Source organism: Nuphar pumila, chromosome 6, assembly GCF_984573655.1.
Source record: "Nuphar pumila chromosome 6, dmNupPumi1.hap1.1, whole genome shotgun sequence".
Classification (NCBI taxonomy): Eukaryota; Viridiplantae; Streptophyta; class Magnoliopsida; order Nymphaeales; family Nymphaeaceae; genus Nuphar; species Nuphar pumila.
In genome coordinates this window covers 34430020-34454902 of record NC_143254.1, presented here as the reverse complement: position 1 = coordinate 34454902, position 24883 = coordinate 34430020, and the positions used below count along the sequence as shown (strand labels likewise).

Sequence of the window (24883 nt, the reverse complement as noted above, 5' to 3'; positions counted from 1 at the left end):
ATATATATATATATATATATTGAGGCCCTTTCTCTACACTCTTAACATAATTTTAATGACTTTTACCCTTATTTTTATAAGCCCCGATACCAACTACGAAATTCCATTTTAATTACCATTTTCCTATAGGATCTCTTCATATACCAACTTTTCACATTCTTATAACCTTTACATGAACCCTTCACATACTAACTTTTTACATGCCTCGTAACATTTACTACATATTAAATAAATTAACATACCCATGTTGCCCATGCATTATTTGCAAATACTAACTTTACCTCTAAAATAGCTACACGAAGCCTATTGACCATAACACTTTCACAACAAAATTGATCTTTGACTAAGACCCAAGCACACACTACAATTCAACATAAAGAAGATAGACAAATGTAAGAGCTTGTCATTAGACGCATTAGCTGCAGGTGCACCAACTATGGTACATTTTACCTTACACAAGCTGTACAGAGTATATTTCTGAAGCATTGCATATATATATATATATATATATATATATATATATATATATATATATATATATATATATATATAGAGAGAGAGAGAGAGAGAGAGAGAGAGAGAGAGAGAGAGCAATGGATGCTTTTTTCCAAATAAACAGAAAAATTTCCTTGGTATTGTCATTCCTTTCCACAAGCTAAAGCAATAGACTCCCTTAGCATTGAGATCAGGTGCAATGTGATTACATACTTTGAGTGTGCTGCTGCACTAATCATCCAGCATCTGTTGTTGGTCCCCACAGCTGACAGGCTGTACCTTAAAGATGGAGGGTGATAAGGTGCAGCAGCACACTAAAAGTTTGCAATGACATCGCTCATGATCCTTATCTTGGCATGATTTTCCAGCATGACAGTCTCTCAACAAAGCATTGATTTCTCAATGCAATGAATTGAAAAAAAAAACTTTGGTATTGAAAATGTACTCATGATAGAATTGTATTATGTCTTTAAGAAATCATGTTTTTGCTATAAAACCAACATTAATGGTAGGTAGCCTTTTAGCAAAAGGCTTAAAAATGCATTTAAACAGAAACATAGAGTTTATGCAGCAAAAGGTCCGAACTGAATCTTATTAGGTCAGATACAGTAAAGCATAGACTGGATCTGGGTCCAACCCATTTGCATTCCTATATCTAAGTTCTCTATGGATCCAACCCAACGATGTGGTGGCCCGCTTTTCATTTCTTACGTACATCTGGAAACAAATATACCAACAGGGGCTACGCTTGTCTGGTAGGAGCAGCTAGTGCACGTCACCTTGTGTTGGGACGTTGCAGGTTCAAAACCCATTGGTATAGTTGTATAACTGGTAGGGGTCTGCCTAACCACGGCTTGCCTTAAAAAAAAATGGGACGAGTCATTGACCAATCCATTCCATTTTAATGGATTTAAAAGAGTATAAGATAAATGAAACAATAGTTACGAATATAAATAGTTCATATTTGGATTGGATGTGGCCCAATACCATATCCAACTAACTGAATTAGAATTTGGAATCAGAATCCGGACGCACAGTGAAAAGCTCGTACTGAATCCACTGCAGATATTTGTTGGATTCAGTAGCAAAAAAATCAAAACCACTTACAATCGGATATGGTTTTGAGTGACCAAATCCAACTAAATGGAGTTGGATTCGGTTAAATATCGGATAAAATCCCATTCATTGACATTTCTAAATACAATTTAGACTAACTGCATACGGGTTTGGACCAAGTTCATCTAGAGCATGGATCAGTTTAAAACTCTACCGGACCTGTTGTCGCCTTTGACTTCCCAATTGCCCCCTTGTTTCCCTCTTGTGTTGCTTGATTTCAAAAAGCGGTTTGCCATCTCAACGGTCAAATTTAACCAAAATATGAAATGGGGCAACTGTGCTTTGCCTCTTCCATGCCTTCGGGCGCTTCCATTCATGGCTTCCCACAGACCAACAATGGAAGAAAAGAATGGAAGGCCAAACCCGCCAGCAGCATTGTCGGCTCGAAGCCGGCAGAAGATTACGTTAGGAAAACCGCAAGCAAGAAACAACTGAAGGAAACAATAAACAAGAACGATTAAACCAAACACAGAAAGGACACACAAATTTACGTGAAAAACCTCTCCTCAAATCCGAGAGAGAGTAAAAACCCATGTCCGCCCAGAGAAAAAACTTTATTGCTCTTCTTCGACAGTTACAAGAGAGAAAGGGCGACAACCCTAAACCTAAATAAGTTGGGTCTGATCCATAAGAAACCGGGTCTCAAACCAGGACCCACACTGGGAGGAGCCCCTGGACCCCCCCTTTCTGCAAGGGCAAAAACTCTGATAAGATTAGTCAGGCTGTTGCAGCCGGCTACAATTTCTCAGTGGTGAGTTATGGAGTAACCATGGTGAACAAGCAGGCAGAGGAGAAGCAAAGGCAAAAGGGGCATCATAATTCAGAAGCACGGGAGGGGAAGATCTCAGAGAACTGTCCTCTCTGTCGTTCGCCGATGTCGCCGAACCTCTGAGAGTCCACCAAGTTTGGCCTGGAAAAAACATACGCCTTTTTCATGTTTGTACCAATGCCTGAATCCTGACCGCTGCTGGTTCAGTTGTGGTGGTTGCTGGTGCCGGACAGGCATGTCTTTGGCGACTTGACATGGACCCATTTGTTGGGTTTAACTCTGGTCGCTTGTGGAGAGAGTGACCAGGCCTGTGATTACATAAAAACCGCCAGTTTCTTTCTCTACACAGAGACAGGATGTGTTTGATTTGATGTGCCTGGTGAGGCACAGCCAAGTTCATGAAATATTGATGTTTCATAGTTGCTGAGTGGGGCTAAGAATGTTCATGATCAGCATCAAACAGATGATCTCTCGTGTAAAGTAAATTGGGAGTGGACGTCTGGTGGGCACGATCCGTTTAGGAACCGATATGGGCTTGACATGCCTGAGCCCAACTCAGCCCAGTTATAATCGGGCTCTGGCCGAACTCAGGCCAGACCCATCTATCGGGCTGGGCCTGTCTGGTGTATTGAATTTGTAAATAGGCCTGCTCCATTTCAGGCCTGAATACCTTATATGGCTCGGCCCAAGTCTCACCCCGACCCATAACATGCCAGGTACCCAGACCGTTGGCCACCCTAATGTGAAGGCTAAAGCATGTTTGGGCAATGTGCGAAACATGACAAAGTTCATGAACTCCTTGTTCCTTTTGTAACCGGATGAAAACAAGACAATATAACCAAGTTCATGAACTCCAACATTCCATATGGAACGTTCGATGGGCTAGAACTGGGTCATTTCTGGGTGGAAATAACTAGGTTCAACCGAGTTCGATATGATGAGATAGAGACTTGGGTAAGGTTTAGTCAGTTCCAACCAGATGCATAGATTTGACAAGAAACTAAACGTATATATAAGCTTCAAGAGAGAACTAAAAAGGGAGGTCTTCCTTCGTATTTGAACCAAGCCATTTTAGTTTCACTGGTCCACTACCTGAAACCGATCAAATAGTCCCTGTTGTATTCAGATTAAGTCCCCACTTTACGGTAAATTTTGGACCTGGACCTGGACCAGGTTACAGATCCTGTTTTGATTGATTCAGGCTTAACACGGAGACTTATCAAACCAGGACCTGGGCTTTGAGCATGTAAATGTTTGCATAGAGCTCATTAATATCCTATTTTAATTGTTCTGATTATCACATCAGGTGTTTTTCTGTGGAGGAGGTTTGGTGTGCGGTCCGGACCCAAAAGGCTTCATTTTGACCACTCTTGCGATCACATTGTCAAACTGGTTCTTCTGCCCATATGTAGGAGTCACCTTTTCTATCATATTAACATTACTTGTGAGTATGCATCTCTCTCTCTCTCTCTCTCATGCCATTTCCTCTAACGGGGAAGTACTTTCCCTCCTTGGTGTCCCTTTCAAGAGAAAGTGGCTTTCCTTTGGTAGGGGTATCAATGGATCAGGTATGACCCAATCCTAACCCATAGCGGATCCTATAGGTTCAGGGTTTGGTTTCAAAGAAGAGAGTCTGATTAACTATCTGGCTTGGACTCATGAGGTCCGATTGTTAAATGGGTCGGGTATGCTTTATGAAGTTTTTATACCAAACCCGGGTGTGACCAGAGTTCCAATTAAGATCTGTATTTTTTCAATGCAAAAAACTTATAAAAGATTATTTTACCGGGCATGAGCCTCAAAATCTGACCCTGTGACAATTACGCATACACTTCTAATTTATCATCACAAATTTCGTCAATATTAATTTTGCAATTATTGTGATTTTAGCCTGATATATTTAATATCCTTAATAATTTCAAAAATCACTTATTTTGAAAATATCACAATTTAACATGATATTAAGCCAATAAAAACAATTCTTTGCAAAATTATTTGTATTACTTGCATTTAACTATATTTTTGTATATATATATATATATATATATATATTTGAAATTTCTATATGTTTTCATGATATCATGGTCTTGAGCTTGTTCAGCTTCACTGCTATATGTTTTCTTGGCTGCCTAACCAGCTTCCACATTTACCTAATCTCAGTTAACCAGGTTAGTCTTTTTCTTTTTCTTTTTTTTCTTTTTGTTTTTCTGAAGAGAAACCATCATTATGGTTCGAAGATCTTGGTGGGCTAACCTCCCCATTGCTTTGGCTTTACGGTAAGGAGGTGCACCTAGGGTATCAAACTTGTGACATAACTGACAGTTAATATTGTCGATTAGTAGCTCCTAAACAGTTTTATGGTGTAAACATCCTTAACACTTCTAAAATCCATAATTGCAGGTGTTTCTTGCTTAATTCAAACTTATCAATAATTTTATAATTTAATCTATTTGACACAAATCAATTTAACCAGTCGATTTGATTTTTATCTGATTAATTTCTAATACAATATCAGCAGTTGAATTTTTCTTTCCCTCAAAAAAAAAAAAAGAGCAGTTGAGTTTTGGTCGCTCTAAAAATGCATAGTAACATGAAAAATACTTTAAATAATACATACTTTTAGCCTAAGTAAGCTATAAAGAATATATGTGTAAGTTTAGGTACAACATCAGAACTGGAGGTGATATGGTTCCCAGGGATGAACCGAATACGAATAGTTCTAACAAGATCTCATTCTTGAACAAAAACCCATTTTGTGAAGGCGAAAATCGAGTTATTTGGGTTCTTCGGGATTGACAGGAAGAACTGTTAGTTTTCGGATAAGAGATATCAATTCTAGTCACTATGAACGTATTTACCCAAATTGACATGTCCAAAGAAATCAATGTTGGACTTATTGGGTGCTTAGCTATTCATGCAAGGGTTGGTGATTGGGGGTCTATAGATACCCCACAACTGGTGGAGTGATATCATTTTGGTATGTTGGGAGATATCATTATTGCCGAACTCAATGCTTACATTGCATTTGCGGGTAAAAGAGAAAATAGTCTTCTTTTTTGTGGGTCATTTGTAGCATGCAAGAAGAGCTCGTGCCACTGGATCAAGTTTTGAAAAAGGAATTGATCATGCTTTTTAACTTGTTCTTTTCATGACTCCTCTTAATTGAGACGAGAAATAAAGAATAAGACGATAAAATAGCAATACCTTGCTTTGGTCGCTCCATTGCTTGCTTTTATTGCTTTCCTTGTTACACTACAAGAAACCTGTGGATTAGCGATGACCTAAATCTGGCGCTAATCTGTCGCTAAACAGCTTAGCGATGGATTAACGGTGGATTAGCGACGAATATCTTTCATCACAAAATTTTTGATGCTAAATAGCGACAGAATATATCTGTCGCCCATTCCGTCGCTAAGTACCGACGGACGTATCTATCGTCAGTTCCGTCGCTAAGTTGCGACGGAATAACGAATGCCAACATCCGTCACAAGGCCGTCGTTACTATACAACGACTTTGGTTTGGCGACGGATTTATAGGCATCGCTAATCCGTTGCTAAATTCAACGCTAATAGTAATTAGCGACGGATATATCCGTCGCTAATCCGTCACAAACAAAGAAAAAAAATATTTAAAAATTAACTATTGAGAAAAATTTTCTCGTGATACAATTTATATTTCCTGTGAATAAAAAATAAAGTACACATCAAAATACATATAAAAGGAAACTAAAACAATTAATCGATCCACTTTAAAATTTGCAAGTTCTAATTATTTACAATTCAACATTTACATTTTTGAAACAAAAAGAAGGTAGAACAAATTCAACACATGAATCTAATCATCGCCAAGATTTTGTGCGTCCTCTTGTTCATTGTCTTGATCTGTCCCTTCAGCTCCACTACGCTGATTATCGCCAACAACCTACACAAGAAAAGAAAGGTCAGTATTGATAAACAAAATATATTGAAATAAATTATACTCTATATGTGATTCTATCATCCTCATATGTGTTCTAAGGCAGTAAAAAAATTGTATATATGATTCTATCATGCTTATATGTGTTCTAAGACAGTAAAAAAACTGTATATGTGAATCTATCATGCTCATATGTGCTCTTAAGGCAGTAAAAAGAACTTATATGTGATTCAATCATGCTCATATGTGCTCTAAGGCAGTAAAAAAAATGTATATGTGATTCTACCATGCTCATATGTGTTCTAAGGCAGTAAAAAAACTTTATATGTGATTCAATCATGCTTATATGTGTTCTAAGGCAGTAAAAAAACTGTATATGTGATTCTATCATACTCATATGTGTTCTTAAGGCAGTAAAAAAACTTATTTGTGATTCAATTATGCTCATTTGTGCTCTAAGGCAGTCAAAAAAACTATATATGTGATTCTATCATGCTCATATGTGTTCTAAGGCAGTCAAAAAACTTTATATGTGATTCTATCATGCTCATATGTATTCTAAGGCAGACAAAAAACTATATATGTGATTATATCATGCTCATATGTGTTCTAAGTCAGTTAAAAAAACTCTATATGTGATTCTATCATGCTCATATGTGTTTTGAGGCAGTAAAAAAACTTAATATGTGATTCTATCATGCTTATATGTGTTCTAAGGCAGGCAAAAAATTGTTTATGTGATTATATCATGCTCATATGTGTTGTAAGCCAGTAAAAAAAATTGTATATGTGATTCTATCATGCTCATATGTGCTCTAAGGCAGTAAAAAAACTTTATATGTGATTCTATCATGCTCATATGTGTTCTAAGTCTGACAAAAAACTATATATGTGATTATATTATGCTCATATGTGTTCTAAGGCAGTAAAAAAAACTATATATGTGATTCTACCATGCTCATATGTGTTCTAAGGTAGTAAAAAAACTTTATATGTGATTCTATCATGCTCATATGTGTTCTAAGGCAGTAAAAAAAACTATATATGTGATTCTATCATGCTCATATATGTTTTAAGGCAGTAAAAAAACTTTATATGTGATTCTATCATGCTCATATGTGTTCAAAGGCAGTAAAAATATTATACTGAAATATTATATAAAAGGTCAGTATTGATAAACAAAATATACTAAAATAAATTATATCCAATGCACCTAAGTTAAGGCAATCAAAGTTATATGAAATCTAACGACATGCAATATATCAAATGAAACTTTCATACCTGAGAGGCACCTGCAATCGAAGTTCCCCTGTTCTGCAAAAAACTGTTGAACTCATCTCGGAGAACGTCGACAATTGTTTCATGAAAATAGTCGCGCATTGTGTTTTTAACGATCTGACGTACATCATCACCGAAAAAAATAGAATGCTCGGAGCTGATGTTGACGGAAGAAGTCTGTGAGCCATGACTGGAGGAAGCAACAACTGATGAGGTGTTCATACTACTCCCAAACCCGAACACACGACCCTTTTTGGGTTCACCTGCTGCAGTCACCCATGCTGCAGGATCAAATGATGGATGCTGAGTAGAGTCATCGTCATATCGCTCTACCAACTATTACTCATATGCCTCCTATAAAATAATGTTTACAGTATGCATTAATAATTAAGAATTACAATGTTTATGATAACTTGTATATTACAATGATCATTAATACAATAAATACATACCGTTGTCGTTCTCGCCTTTTCTGATACGAACTCTCCCGTGGTCTTACGTTTATGTGTTTCAACAAACACATCCTTGTATGGTACAATGCCTCTTTTTTTTGCTTCATGCGAAGTTAAATGATAAAAGATTTAGTTAACAGGTTTGCAACAATACTTATAAAATTGATAATATATATTGATGTGTTACCATTTTCTTCAGGTGGATCCCAAAAGTCCTAGATCCACCTGTGTGTAGATAGGCTTCGGGCATTTTTGCTCGATTTTGTGCAGCCTTCGCTAAGTGATTTCGAAATGCATCCCATGTCCACTTGTCGCACATTCCCTCCCAATAATCTCTCCTGACAGTAATAGGGTCATGGCCCTTCCACTGTAGTGAATCATCTATTCCGCCAGATGCTTTTTTTGCTGTAGTCTTCATATTGTATAGCATGTCTGCAAATCGATTGACAATTACCTTCTGCCACACCTTCCTTGCATCATGTTCTTCCATCGTAGTCGCGAAGCGATTCAAAACCTATATATATTTTTAGAAAGTTAGTAGACATGACTATAACAAAAAATTAAATATGAAACACATTAACTATGATGGATGACTGTATACCGTGAATGAGGACCACAATCAGTCTATCACCTCTTTTGGATACTCTTTCCATTGAGCGACTGGTTCTGGTAGAGGTTGAAGAAGTGAATTCCTAATATCACGTACTACTTCTTATGGCTCAAACCTCGTGTTGCACATGAATTGATACGCAGTAAATATCAATATAAAATATTTATAAGATATGTAATAAGTGAAAACGAAATACTTACGGTCGATTATCGATATACACTATTCGAATGAGTCTTCTTGTGCCAGACTGAGAAGACTCTGCATCCTGTGTTGGCTCCTGACTTCTATGATCAACTGGTGTAGATGGGTCATGTACAGGCAAAACATCATCTATAAAAAAATACGTTAGAAATTCTCAGAATGCGCATTTCAACTAATCAAGCATCCAATTAGTTAAATGATATACCTATCAAAGGAGCTCGTGAAGATGAAGGTTGAGCCTGACTACTACTGGATGAACGACCACTGTAAGCTCCATGAACCATATTCTAACAAATAAAAAATGTCATGCAATACATTCAAATTGTTTCAAATCATTCACATCAATGCAATACATTTCAATACATTCAAATAATTCAAATCAAGTATTGCAATACATTCAAATCATTCAAATCATTGGAATACCTGCAAATCATTCACATCATTGCAATACATTCAAATCATTAACATCAAGTATTGCAATACATTCAAATCATTCACATCAAGTATTATAGTACATTCAAATCATTGAAATACATGTAAATCATTAACATCATTGCAATGCATTCAAATCATTCATATCAAGTATTGCAATACATTCAAATCATTCACATCAAGTATTACAATACATTGAAATAATTCAAATCATTCACATCAAGTATTGCGATACATTCAAATAGAGGTTTGTATTACAAGATTTTGCTCACTAGCTTGAGAATTCTTCCTCATCACTTGTTTGATTTTCATATTCTGCTTCTTCTTCTTCATCTTCTTCTTCATTGTTTGCCCATCCACTTGGTATATCATTTGGATCACATTTTTCTATGAATGTTTCATCGACCAATGGAGATATGACATGCATATTATGCGCAACATCGTGAGCATAAGAGAAGTCATAGATATCATCCAATTGATAGTAATTACTCTCTTCAGTTAACTTGTCTTCCTGTAACTGATCATACTCAGGGTATAGTTTGGACTTCACCTAGCAAACTGCCTACCATTCATTTCTATCTGACTTTTTTGTACTCGGATATGAAGTATAATAAACTTGTTGAGCTTGTGAAGCTAATATGAATGGTTCATATGTTCCAAACCTTGATTTATAATTCACCTCCACAATGCCTGAGGCTTTGTCGACTCTTGTTGCAGTTGGATCAAACCAATGACACTTGAATAAAGTTACCCTATTATTTATGCCTAAGTAAGTCAACTCCATTATTTCCTCTATAACACCATAGTAATCATGTTCATTTTCACTGTAGCTGCTACCCTTGACACACATGCTACTATTAATCGTTAATTTTTTTATAATATAATCTTTTGTATGGAATCGATAGCCATTTATGATGTATCCGTTGTATCATTGTACAACTTTGGTCAGACCATTTTCTAAATCACATATTTCTTGATCTTTAACATCACCATGGTGGACCTACGCACAGACAAAAATAATGATTGTGATCACGACCAATTAAGTAACTTAGTGTTGTTTACAAGTACAAAATTTATGTTAGTTTCTTTACCAACTGTTTCAACCACTCTACAAACTTAGTTTCATGTTCTTTTTGTACTTCTGCATCAATGAGATGTGAAACTTCTCTTTGCAACTCCCGATCAAATTGTCTGCAAAGGACAAATACTTATATTACCGAGCCATGTATCTACGTATAAAACATAAAAAGATTTAGAATTGTGTTGCATCTACATATACTTACTCGATGTATGGGTCGATCGCTGAACAATTAAAAAGAATATAGATGTGTGATGCATCTTGCTCTCATTCTGTCAAGAGTCTTGATCGGCAACTACCAAATGCATGCCCAAGTGGTTGAAATATCGACAGCTTGTCAGCTACAGTTACTTGTTCTCCATCATCGTTACAAGGCAGGCATGTATAACGTGTTGGAATGTGAGGTTCAAAGTACATAAATGAGAAATTTGAAATCTCTTATAAAGTGTACGCCTCACAAATAGAACCTTCTACTCTTGCTTTATTACGAACCTTTTTTTGTGGTCAAATATGCATCTGTCAAAAATATACATTTCAAATTTGAAATATCTGTCATTGAAGAGACAAATATAAGAAAATATATACCTTTTAAATGATTACATCCATCAATATTGCATAGGACCACCAACCCTTAGTTTATATGGCAAATGTATGATCAAATATTCCATAACATCGAAAAAAGCTGGCGGAAAAATCTTTTCTAGCAAACAAACAGTAGTGATGACAGAGTCCTCAAGATTCTTTACATCAGATACTACAACTTCCAATGCACACAATGTTTTAAAAAACCCACTCAACTCCGACAATACCCCCCATATAGGTTTGTCTAACATATCATGGAATGCTAGGGGTATCAATCGTTGCATAAAGATATGACAATCATGACTCTTCAACCCATATAATTGTCCATCGTCAATCTTCACAGCCCGAGCAATGTAAGACACATCTATCTGAAAATCTCAACTATCTCAACCATTGACATACCTACTTTATTTGATCAGGTCCAAGCACGTACCTTGCCTTTGGTTTCAGTACTTTGCCATTGTACTCTTTGAGTTCCAATTCTGGTCTTTTATATATTACTTTTAAATCCATACGGGCCTTCAGTTTATCCTTTGTTTTCCCTTTAACATTCATTATTGTATTGAACACATTATCAAACACATTTTTCTCCACATGCATCACATCCAAATTATGTCATATCAATGGGGTCGACCAATATGATAGTTCCCCAAAAATAGATTTTTTTGTCCAATTGTGATCCTTTTCAAATTCAAGGAAGGGCGTCCGACTACGGGCATCTGTTAATACATCTGGAAAGTATCACAATCTTCTTAAAATCTCTATGTCAGATAATCTTGTAGGTGGATCTTTCATTTCAATTATGCCTGCTCGAAACACATTTCTTTGTCGTCAGAACGGATGATCGCTGGGTAAAAATCAACGATGACACTCAAACCAGCGAGGCTTCCTTCTATGCGTTAATCTAAAAGTTTTTGTATCCTCCATGCAGTACAGACATGCCAACCTCCCATGTCTGCTCCAACCAGATAACATACCATATGCAGGGAAGTCACTGATTGTCCATAGAACAACGACCTTCATATTGAAAATTTATTTTTTGTGGGCATCATACGTAGTTACACCGTCATCCCACAGTACTTTTAGTTCATCAATCAATGACCTTAAATATACATCAAGATTTTGGCCTGGTGAGGTCAGACCAGGGATCAATAGAGACACAAAAAGATTTGGATGCTTCATACATAAGCTTGGTGGAAGGTTGTATGGAGTTACAAATACTGGCCAGCATGAGTATGAAGTTGATCTGCCCCCAAATGGATTAAATTCATTTGTACATAGACCGGGTCTAACATTTCTCGCTTCCATTGCGAAGTTCTAATAAGTACGATCAAAGTGCTTTCAAGCTTCCACGTCAACAGGATGCGTGATCTTGTCTTCATGATGTCGAACTTTATTTGCATGACATCTCATGTGTTTAGCTGTCCTTGAAGACATATACAATCGTTGCAATCTGTGATAGAAAAGTAGCAGAGCAACTTGTATGGAACTTTTTTTGATCTCGTGTTACCATTACCTCTTGTCTTTGGCTTGAATCGAGGATGCCCACATGACGGGCATAATATGTTGTTTTCCTGATCCTTGAAATACAACATTCAGTGATTTGGACAAACATCTATATTTTTATACCCCATATCTAGAGCATTGACCATAACCTTCGCACGATAGAAATTTTGTGGCAATTTCTCATCTTTAGGCAACATACTCTTCACAATCATGCACAAACGGTCAAAACATGATTGACTCAAATTATACTTGGACTTCAAATTCATTAGTTGAAGAACTACAGACAAGATAGTGTGACTCTCGCAACCGTTCTAAAGTGGCTTATCAGCATCTTTAAGTAAATCATAAAATCTACAAGCTGCATCGTTTGGTGATTCTTCATCTACTGCAGTTGTTACATCATTAAGATCCATAGCAGAACCCAGTTCTGTTCCTGCGGCATCAAATATCAAATCCATATATGGATTATTGTGCACCACACTCACCCGTGCATCAAAATTGTTTCTAAATTCTTCACCATGAAACGTTCAATTCTGATAATCGCTCACAAAAACCTTCTTGTATAGGTGATGTCTAACGCCGTGAGGTTCTACAAATCGATTGTTCTTACAAATCTTGCAGGGACACCTAATCCGACCTGTAGGATCCACTATATTGACACTTGTCATTGCAAATTCAATAAAACTTTCAACACCATCCATATATTCATGTGATAACTCATTGTCAACTATCCTACGATACTTCCATTCACGGTTTACAGTCATTTTGTCGTATGATGTTACAAATAGTATCCTAACCAATTAAAAGAGAATCATCAGTTTGATGAAGAAAATATCAATTTTATCATGTAATATATGATGTCATACAATCACAAGAATTATGATGCATGCATTGATAACTTAATATTTTCATGTGCAAACTATTCATAACACGATACATTCATTTGAAATATGCTTTCATTATACAATTTCACATGTAAGTCATAATCAAATTGAAAGTAACTACATGCAAACATGGATACAATCACATCAAACATTGCAATACATCGAAAACATTCATATCAAAAAAATGTCAAACATATACCTGCAGCAAACACACTCCAATATCTCGCTAACTACTATCATGCCTAGCATGGAATCCGTACTCAAAAAATAAGAACACTTCTATTCTCATAAATTAAAATCATGCTCAACATGATTTCCAAACTCCAACAAAGCAGTCCTAGATATCAACAACTAAGTGAGTGTGTGAACAGTAAAGTGTTGCATCCAATAAATTAAATAACATGTGATGCGCTTGCATCACTTACTCACCACGAGTATTTACCCGATTTGCATTATTTTTGTCACTTACTTACCACGGATGGCAGGGCACAAGCGGGATCCGTTGAGAAATCTGCAAAAGACACTATGTTAAAATGAAGTCACCCTCTGCCGAAAGGAAAAAAAATAGAATAAATATCGAAGTCGGACAGGATTTCGACGAGGCGGAATGCCTCCTGGGCGTTGACCACCTCTTCGTTCGGCCCGACCGCCCTCGAGTTTGGCCGGCCAGTCAGTAGGCCAATGATGTGCGACAGCAGTACGAGGTCTCTAGAGGCAGTGATCGTCCACCGAAGCGGCAGGCATGGGGTGATGCCGTGGTTCAGGAACCCGACGATCGTCGGGCGCCACTCGGCCCATCACCCCCTTGCCAAAAAAATGAGGCAGGAGGGGTGACCCCCTGCCGAAAAAAAAATGAGGCAGGGTCGCCCCCCTCCCCTTTGCCAGAAAAGCAAGGGGGGCGACCTCCTGCCTGAATAAAAAAATGAGGCAGGGGGGTGACCCCCTGTCGAAAAAAACAAACGAGGCAGGGGTCGCCCATCGTGCCGAAAAAAAAAAGAGGCACGGGGGCTAGCCTCTGCCCGAATAAAAAAATGAGGGAGGGTGCAACCCCCTACCGGAAAAAATGAGGCAGGGGGTTGCCCCCTCTGCCAGAAAAAAAAAATGGCAGGGGGGCGACCCCCCACGGAAAAAGCAGGGAGGCGACCCCCTGCCCGAATAAAACAACGAGGCAGGGGGGTCGCCCCCCTGCCGAAAAAAAAATGTGGCAGGGGGTCGCCCCTCTGCCGAAAAAAATAAACGCGGCAGGGGGCGACCCCTTGTCGGAAAAGCAGGGGGGCGACCCCCTGCCCGAATCAAACGTCGAGGCAGGGTGTCGCCCCCCTGCTGGAAAACACAAAACGCGGCAGGGGGGCGACCCCCTGCCCGAATAAAACAATGAGGCAGGGGGTCGCCCCCCTTGCCGGAAAAAACAAACGAGGCAAGGGGGCGACCCCCTGCCAGAAAAGCAGAGGGCAACCCCCTGCCCGAATCAAACAACGAGCCAGGGGGTCGCCCCCCTGCCGAAAAAGCAGGGGGGCGACCCCCTGTCCGAATAAAACATTGAGGCAGGGGGTCGCCCCCCTGCCGGAAAACACAAAACGCGGCAGGGGGTCGCCCCCTCTACCGGAAAATACAAACGAGGCACGGGGGCCGACCCCTTGCCAGAAAAAAATAAAAGGGGCAGGTGCCCCCTTTATCGGAAAAAAAGTAAAAAGGGATTTACCTGGGAGATGTCGGTAGGCGGACTGGGGGGCGACGGGCCGGGCGGTGGACCGGTGAGCGACGGGCGGCGGAGGATTGCGTCGGGCGGGTGGGAGACACGAAACAGGAAAGTGGAAAAAGGGCTCTGATTAGGGATTTACGCAAAAATTAGCGACGAATTTGGTGATGGCCTAATTTCGTCGCAACACCATCGTAAATTTAGATGACCAGTTAGTGACAAAATATTTCTGTCGCTAACATCGTCACTAAGTAGCGACGAAAAAACGTTCGTCGCTACCCGTCGTGTTTGTTCCGACAAAAATCTATCGTCGCTAACTGGCGACGGAAGTAGCGACAAAAGTTTTTTCGTCGTTACTTTCGTAAATATTACAAATCTTAGCGATAATTAGTTTCTCTCGTTAATCCGCCGCAACTTGGCGACGAAAAAAATCTGTCGCAAATATCTGTCGCTAATTGGCAATTTTCTTGTAGTGTTACTAAGGTTTGCTTGGTTATATTTAAAAAAGAAAATTTGTAACTGGCTTTATGTGCTTTACTTTTTTTATGTATAGATTTGTTAGCAATAGAGGGGTGGTGATGTCCCTTATATTGGAATAGGTGTCCCAACCTAACTTAAATATCTGTTTATCAAAGCTTGAGATAACCTGAAGGAGTTGTGGGCTTTTTTCTATTAATTAGAGCCCTCCCTTCACCACTTTCATGAGAATGGTCTACAGGGTTCATAACTATTCCTTTTACTGTAGTTAACATTTAGATCCGGCTCTACATAAACTTTTTTTATTCATCCCAACATAATCCACTTGTCCGACTCTAATAAAACTTAAAACTATTGCCTTTGAAGCTGTTTATGATGGCTTATGGGCTAAGAGTATTTAAGACATACTTATCAAATATATATATATATATATATATATATATATATATATATATATATATATATATATATATATATATATATGAGTGACACCTCGGCTAGGTCATCATAGCAAAGTGGAATAGAGAAGGAATTTGTTGCTTCCGCTGAAGTTGATAGATAAGTATGTGTAAGCACATTCCCTGCACGTCAGCTTGTGTTGTGGGGTCTGCCTAACCCCAACCCCAGCTTGTACGTGTAAATTGGAAAGAATGCCTAAAAAGAAAATTATTTGATGAGAATTTTGTTGAGTTGTAATAATGAAAAGCAATCATTTTTCCCAAGTAACTATTTTTCCAAAGTAACATAGTTACCATTTCCAAAATGTAGTGTCCCCAGTTAAAGAACCACTAGCAAATAGCACTTTGAATAATTTAAGTATCGTTCAGAAGTTTGTTAGCATTTGCTTAATTTTTATTTAGAGAAGCATGACCTTTTGGCTTTTGTTCACTGTATCTAGACAATGTATGAGAATTTCGAAGGACGATACATAGGCACCAGTAATCCCTACGACAAAGGAGTGTTGAATAACATCAATGAGATTTTGTTTGTGAAATTGGCCCCTAGATCAAGAGTCGACTTCCGGGCTGAATTTCCGTCATGGTGGTCTCCGGACGATGCAGCACCGGAGAAAACATTAGAAAGCCGTTTCCCAGGTGGGAGTGATGAAGTTGGTGATGCTGAGAAGCAGCGGATGAAGAGCAATGCTTTGCAGAGGTCCCCATCGGAAAGGTCTAGCAGCGAACGTTTTGAGGATGTGGATTTGGAGTTTAAGTCCTAAATTTGCGAGAAGACAAAACATCAAGCACCAGTCTAACTTTTTTTTTTTTTAACAGATTATTTTGGTTTTTGTTTGATTTTTGACGTTAACATCGGTTTATATTGCGCGTGTAGATCGTGGAGAGAGAGAGAGAGGACCTTATCAAATATTTAATTTAGATCTTTAGACCAACCAAAGCAAAATTGAAAAGCTATAATACGATTTGATCAATATTCATGAGTTATTTATTCCTGGCCACGGTAAACTAGCCAATAATACGAAGACAAAAGTTTGAAAAGGACATTGACTAGTATCTGGCTGTTGATTAAAGTAGACTCTTGCAGCCATTGTAATAGTCCAAAAGTTGTAATGACGTATAACAGCAAAGATCTCGCTCTTCAGGTGTGAAAATACAGGGATGCCTGATTTTGGATGGTGTCCCGTTAAAGGCACGTTCTGATCTACTTTCTCGTTTGAATAAGAAAGTGAATCTGATTTGTATAAGCAGCTGAAAATAAAAAGTTAACTGTGAAAAAGGAGAGGGTTGAATGAGCACCACGTATACAAGCACATGGGGCTCGTATTCCCGTGTATGTTGACATAACTTTGTATCGGACTCCGGTGTTGTTGCAAAGACTTAAGTACCCTTTCTTGTTATTCTTCTCATAAAGTGATGGTTTGAGAAAATGACAAAAATGCTCTTCATTCAAAAAAGAAAAAACAAACAATTTAAAAAAAGAACAAACATGTCCTCCATCCAGAAAGTCGAGGATGATGTTGACTCTTCAAAGTCTTCTTCTTCTTTTTCCGTTCAAAAAAAGGACAAACATGTCCTCCATCCAGAAAGTCGAGGATGATGTTGACTATTCAAAGTCTTCTTCTTCTTTCTCCGTTCAAAAAAAGGACAAACATGTCCTCCATCCAGAAAGTCGAGGATGATGTTGACTCTTCAAAGTCTTCTTTTTTCTCCGTTCAAAAAAAGGATGCACATGTCCTCCATCCAGAAAGTCGAGGATGATGTTAACTCTTCAAAGTCTTCTTCTTCTTTCTCCGTAAAACACTGTAAAACCCTCTCTCTCTCTCTCTCTAGAGAAGAAATCAAGGGAGGCAAAGAGTTCTCCCTGGAGAAGGCCATGAACATCAACCCTCTCACTCTCTCTCCCTTCTATCTCTACTTCTGTGCACATCCAACAAACGATCTTACATTGCTCCATCAAACACCGATTGACCTGCACACTGATTGTAGCATCGTTCAACTTGAAGAGTTGTGGAGTCTGATTCAAAGTTTTTGACCTTACAGGAGAAGGGTTTGGGGGCTCCTCCCAGCGTGGGTAGCATCGTTCAACTTGATTCGTTGTGGAGCCTGGTTTAGAGTTTTTGCCCTTACAGAAGGGGGGTCCGGGGGCTCCCCCTCCGGACCAAATTTTTTTGGGGCCTTCCAACAGCGATTTGTAGTGTTATCAGGCTTTCCTACAACAATTTGTAGTATTTTTGGGTCTCCAACGAGCCTCACAACGATTTATAGTGTTATCCGACTTTTCAACAGCGATTTGTAGTGTCTTCCGCAAATCACTATAGCAATTTTTAATGTTTTTGGATCTCACTATAGCGATTTGTAGTGTCTTCCGTAAATCGCTATAGCGATTTATAGTGTTTTTGGATCTCACTATAGCGATTTGTAGTGTCTTCCGCAAATCGCTATAGCGATTTATAGTGTTTTTGGATCTCACTATAACGATTTGTAGTGTCTTCCGCAAATCGCTATAACGATTTATAGTGTTTTTGAATCTCACTATAGTGATTTGTAGTGTCTTCCGCAAATCGCTATAGCGATTTATAGTGTTTTTGAATCTTACTATAACGATTTTTAGTGTCTTTCGCAAATCGCTATAGCGATTTATAGTATTTTTGAATCTCACTATAGCGATTTGTAGTGTCTTCCGCAAATCGCTATAGCGATTTATAGTGTTATTCAGTAAGCAAATCGCTGTAAATCGCTACCCGAATTAGGACCAACTTGTCAGGGCCATATCTCCTTAACTAGAGGTCATATTCCAAATCCGTAAAAAATGGTGTCTTCGTTATTGAGTCTAGTTTATTCCTGTAAATTTTAAACAATTTCTATTGTCTATTCATTCCCCATTTTAACTAAAAACCAGACCCTTATTATTTTATGTTATTTGAGTTGCACAACACCATTCTCGCTTGACATCCATATCTTGATTCTCGCATGCTCCCTGTTGGATTTTCCATTGATTTCTTCCAACCTTGCTTGAAACAAACATATGTCTTTCGCACCATGACACTCTGTGTATTTTTTGACCACGACACCCGGGACCCGTGCCAGGGGGGAGCCCCCGGACCCCCCTCCTGTAAGGGCAAAAACTCTAAATCAGGCTCCACAATGAATCAAGTTAAACGATGCTACCCACGCTGGGAGGAGCCCCCAAACCCTTCTCCTATAAGGGCAAAAACTCTGAATCAGGCTCCACAATGAATCAAGTTGAACGATGCTATCCATGTTGGGAGGAGCCCCCAAACCCTCCTCCTATAAGGGTAAGAACTCTGAATCAGACTCCACAACTCATCAAGTTGAATGATGCTACCCACGTTGGGAGGAGCCCTCAGACCCCCTTCTGTAAGGGTAAAAACTCTGAATCAGACTCCACAACTCTTCAAGTTGAATGATGCTACCCGCGCTGGGAGGAGCCCTCAGACCCCTCTTTTCTGTAAGGGTAAAAACTTTGAATCAGACTCCACAACTCTTCAAGTTGAATGATGCTACCCACGTTGGGAGGAGCCCCCAGACCCTTCTCCTGTAAGGGTAAAAACTCTGAATCAGGATCTACAACTCATTTAGTTGAATGATGCTACCCACGCTGGGATGAGCCCCCAAACCCTCCTCCTGTAAGGGTAAAAACTCTGAATCAGGCTCCACAACAGTCAATGTGCAGGTCAGTCGGTACTTGATGGAGCAATGTAAGATCTTCTGTTGGATGTGCATAGAATCATAAATAGAAGGGAGAGAGAGAGTGAGAGGGTTGATGTTCATGGCCTCCTCCAGGGGAGATTTCTTTCTCAGATAATCCTGCAGTGCAGAGATTGGGTCTTAAATAATCATCTTTGGGGTACTTAAGTCTTTACAACCACTCCTTTTCAAGAATCGTCATTTTTTTTTGCACCAATGGAGGAGAGGGTACTTAAGTCTTTGCAATCGCATCAAACTCTAACGCTAATTAATGTTGACAAACATGGGGATACGAGACACACATGCTTACATACGTGGTGCTCTTTGGGACCCTCGAACATGAGATGTAGCTAACTGCCCTGTTCGGGGGAACATATAACCTGCTTCGGTGAAAAAGTGAATCTAAATATATATAAATAGAGAGGTAATGTGTTGTCAGGACCCACTTTTGTTTTTGTTAAGCCCTGGTCCAAAATCATGCATCTGCTTTTTGCTTGGTTTGAAATGACAGATGTGTCATAATATATTCAGTAACAGTAAACGTTTATTGCATTATTTTTCATGCACTTGCATTTTGTATAGGGATGACACATCAACAGCTCAGATTCTAGAAAAACTTGTTAATAAGATAATAATATTAATTATTATTATTTAAAATTAATTTGATCTAAAACGTGTTCCTTGATAAATAAATAATGAAGAACACAACTGTAGGGTCAGATTGGACCCCCCAAAAATTATGTACGTGCGACTATAATGCAAACGTGGCCCATGGTGGGCCTCCCGGTCCGTTCTCACTCTTATTTATAAGGGCAGTCGTCCCACACTTGCTGCACATGCACATACATTTCTCCAGAAAAAAGAAATGGCAATTCTGTCTTGCTTCACCATCAACCACGCAAAAATGCCATCGCCATCTGCACGTTCCCACAATCCATTGCCCGTGCGCGCAAGCAAACTGGCCCATGAGCATCCCACGTTCGACAAGCAATCCTACTGGAACTCCATACAAGCGGAAATAGCCACCTCCCTCAGAGAGGCCATTCCTTTACACTCCAAACTAACCAAAAACCTGGATTGCAATCCGTTTCGCTACACAGTGCTCTCCACCCCCATGACCTTGGCACCCACCCTCTGCATGGCAGCCGCGGAACTCATTAGCGGCCAAAGGGAGCCTGCCATGCGTGCGGCGTGCGCCCTTCATATCATGCAAGCCGCGCTCGAGACTCACAGCCGCATGCCGTCCCTTCTCGATATCCCTGCCAAGCAAGGAAAGACCTCCACCCATGTCGCCTTCGGCGAGAATATAGCCCTTCTCACTGCGGATGCTCTGATAGCATTTGCTTACGAATACATCGCTGCAGCATCAGATCGTACAGACCGTGTTCTGCGCGTTATCATTGAGTTGACGCAGGCTGTGGGTGCACAGGGTATGTTAGCAGGGATGTATCATGAGGTAAGTAATGCTCGCGGCACGGGCGAACCATGTGAGGTTGAAAAACTTGGCGTTATGGTGGAGAAGAAGGGTGGGCTGGTTGAGTGTGGTTGTGCATGTGGGGGGATATTAGGAGGTGGGTCTGAAGAGGAGGTTGAGAGCTTGAGAAGGTATGGGAAGTATGTGGGGATGCTCTATGAGGTCTTCCAGCATGTTGGGAAGGGAGAGAAGTTGGGGAGCATAGAGGATGCTTGTTATTATGATGGGGACAAGGCCTTGGAAGTTGCGGAGGATTTGAGAGCCAAGGCCGAGAGGGAGTTGGGTGGTTTTGACGAGAGTAGAGCCATGGGGCTCTATAGCCTTGTGCAGCATAGTCTTGATGATATCGTTGGCGGTGTTCAATTGACATAATTATGATTCATTTCAGATTCTTCTAGTGCTTCTACTTGTAATTCTTTCTCTCTCTCTCTAGCCTTCTATAAAACTATATTAGTTACACAATAGAATGTTGTTTGAACCTTTTATCTGCCATCAATAAAAGAGCCTTGTTCAAGGGTCAAGATGCCATATCAAATTAGGAAAAAGGAAAACGAGCTTATGATGAACAAAATGCAATTGATGCCAAGACCATGTGGTGAACAAAAAAAATGGTTCATGTTGCAGTCATCACAACAACTTCACTAACTGCTCACTAGATAAAACCCAAATCATGCCAAAACTTGTGCACCCACAAACATTTCCGGCATTTGTTGCAGGACACTACTCTGTTTATCATCCCCAAAACATAAGGGAGAAATAATCCTATAGGGTCAGCAAAAGAAATAAATATCACCTACTTGACTAGCATTTGCTCAAGAAATTCATGGTCGACCGAAGTATAATCTGTGGGCATTGCACTAGAAACGAGTAATTCAATCCAATAAGAGAAAAATGTTATTTCAAAGCAACCACCATAGAAATTAAAAAGAAAGCCTAAACAAGAAACCGCAAGATAAATAAAATTCCTAAAAGGGGACCAATCTCACGCCTAATGACGAGGAAGGTTAGAGAAAACAAAGTATTCATTGAGAGAGATAGAGAGAGAGAGATGCCGGAGTGTGCTACTGTCCCGTTGGAGAAGATGAGCCTGTTCAATTTCCGGAGATTTGCATCATGGGGCGCGGGGTTATGTTGGTCATTTCATTGACCACTTAATCATGGTTAATTTAACTTCACGCTGACAGAACGATGCATTTGTCTTAACAGTGAGAAAGGGAGGTATGATTTTGGCAATAGTGATAAGGCAGGGATAATTTTGAGAATAGCTTATAAGGTAGGGATAATTTTGGAAAAAAACAATAAAATTATTGATTTTTGGAGCTGGTTATCTACGTGGTTTTCATGTTCATTTCTATCATTCTGGACTTGTTCATTGCATAACACGTAGCTTTTTATTACAGTTGCTATCACTGTACTGGTGGGCAACATTACAACGTGCCTAAGTTTTAGGTTACATCTAGGAGTGTCAACGGGTCGGGTTTGGTTCGGACCCAGGTAAAAGCAGACTTGGACCAGATTTTTGGATATGGTATTGAGTCCGGACTCGAACTTAATCGGATTCACTATAAGAAAAAATCATACTCGGACCCAATAAAAACTACATGAAACAAACCCGGTAAACCCATATTTTTATTGTTTTTACATTAAAAAATTGTGGGTCTTAATCGGAACTCAGGTCGAGTCCGGGTCTGATATAAAATTTTACAAACTATACCCGGGTCTATGTATTAATCGGACCTTCGGGTCCAAACCCGGGTCTTCTTACTTATTACCATTCCCGGACCCTATATAATTTAGTTCGGGTTGGATCTAAGTAAACCAGGCCCGTTGATACCCCTATTTACATCACTCTCAAAAAATACATTACGGTTACATCAATCAATGCCTTTCCTCTTCTACATTTTCCTTTCACGCGTAGTTGTTTCTCTTCTTTGAGAGAGAGAGATTTTTCTTTTAGGGTTTTCTCTTTTTTATTCTCTTCGGCAAAGGCTAGCAGGCATATAAAACTTGCGTGTAAACTACAAAATTATTTTTTTGGGTTAATAATGCCAATTTGTTGGATATACGTTAGATCAAGAAGATTTAAAACCAGATCTAACTAGAAAGAGGAATTTATATCCTACTCTCTTACAAGTGTCAGTATACATTGTAGAGGTCAGCAGTTCAATACCGGGGGTATGCATCCTTTTCCACAAGTCCAAAGCCAAATGGAAAACAGACTCCGGTAGGCAGAGCCTAGACCCGACCTGTACCAAACTGTATAGGATAAGGGTTTGGTGATAAATAAGAAGACCCGATTAGAATCTGGGTTGGACCCGAAGGGTCCAATTAATACATGAAGTCAGGTATGCTTTGTAAAATTTTATTTCAGGTCTGGGCCCAATCCGAGTTCTGATTAAGATCCACAATTTTTTTAATGTAAAAATGATAAAAAAATACTATTTTACAGAGTATGGTGTCTGGTCCTTGTAGTCCTTATAGGATCCGGGTATGGTTTCTCTTGTTATACCACTTTAGCAAAAATGCCTAAACAAAGTTATCCTAGAGTTTATAGTCAATTATTCACAATTAAAATCCTACTCTGCATTTGATTGCATTTTTAGTGAACATTAATGATTAACTTGTCTAAAATAAATCTCCAATTTATATATTATGTATATTTTTAAGCATTTGAAGTATTTTAAAGCCAAGAAATTTCTCAAGATTCTAGACAAAAATGTTTGACATTGATTCCTCCCAACCATCCATACGGTATGGACAGTTGTTTTTTTGTTATGTTTCGGTAAATCTAACCTCATAGGTGTGTTTAGGATGATCCAAGGAATCAATTGTTGGATCACATTTTTTGAATGAAAAAATGATTTTATGAGTTTTAAAATTTATAAAAATTTAGAGCCATTGATTTTTTAATCCTTATAAAGTCTTACTCACATGTCAGATGATTGAAAAGTCAGTTTATATTAAAATAATAAATGTAGATCACATATGTAAGGTCAGATTGCAAAAAAAATGTCAGAAAACTAAAAAAATTGAGACTGTCCGCACCCTTCTGCTATTAGGAGGTACCAATCACTATATATATATATATATATATATATATATATATATATATATATATATATATATATATATATATATATATATATATATATATAGAGAGAGAGAGAGAGAGAGAGAGAGAGAGAGAGAGAGAGAGAAGTAAGTATTTGGGATTAAATAATTGCAATCTTTTATTTGTCTCACACAACTTAATAATTGTCACATCTCATGCATGAAATTTAGGGGTGCCCACATCCCAATTTTGACCATGAAAAAGTTTGGCCAAATTTAAGATTTTTTAAACTTATGCTTTGAACACTTTAATTTTTTCCAAGTTCACGTGTTTTTCAAGTTTTGGATTTTCCAACTGTTCTTTTAACCTTTTCTTGCCTTGGATTTCTATTTGCTTGCATTATTTTGTGTTTTTCACTTCTGAGCAACAGTGGTCTATTTTACACATTGTCGCTTGCCCAGGCATTCAAAGTTTGGGGTAAACGACATGCAATAAATAGTCCAGGCTCAATCAAACACAATCTTGCAAGTGAAGAAAGAATGGCACCGTCTCGTACACGTGGGGTCCCATCATCTTTCAATTCAAAGCAAGTTAAAGATTATCAAAAGATTTATAAGAGTAGAACAAGAAAGAGCTAGAGTGGACACATCACCTCGGACATCTCCATTTCAAGTATCCGTGAGGAGCAAGTTATTA

At 38.8% G+C, this 24883-nt stretch overlaps 1 protein-coding gene across 1 annotated transcript; it reads left to right on the top strand.

The window, feature by feature from the left end:
* Positions 1-20526: 20526 nt before the first annotated feature.
* LOC149834600 (heterodimeric geranylgeranyl pyrophosphate synthase small subunit, chloroplastic-like) lies at positions 20527-21507 on the top strand. Its single transcript, XM_090009409.1, has one exon. The coding sequence runs from the start codon at positions 20527-20529 to the stop codon at positions 21505-21507; it is 981 nt and encodes a 326-aa protein (XP_089865535.1).
* The last annotated feature ends 3376 nt before the right edge of the window (positions 21508-24883 follow it).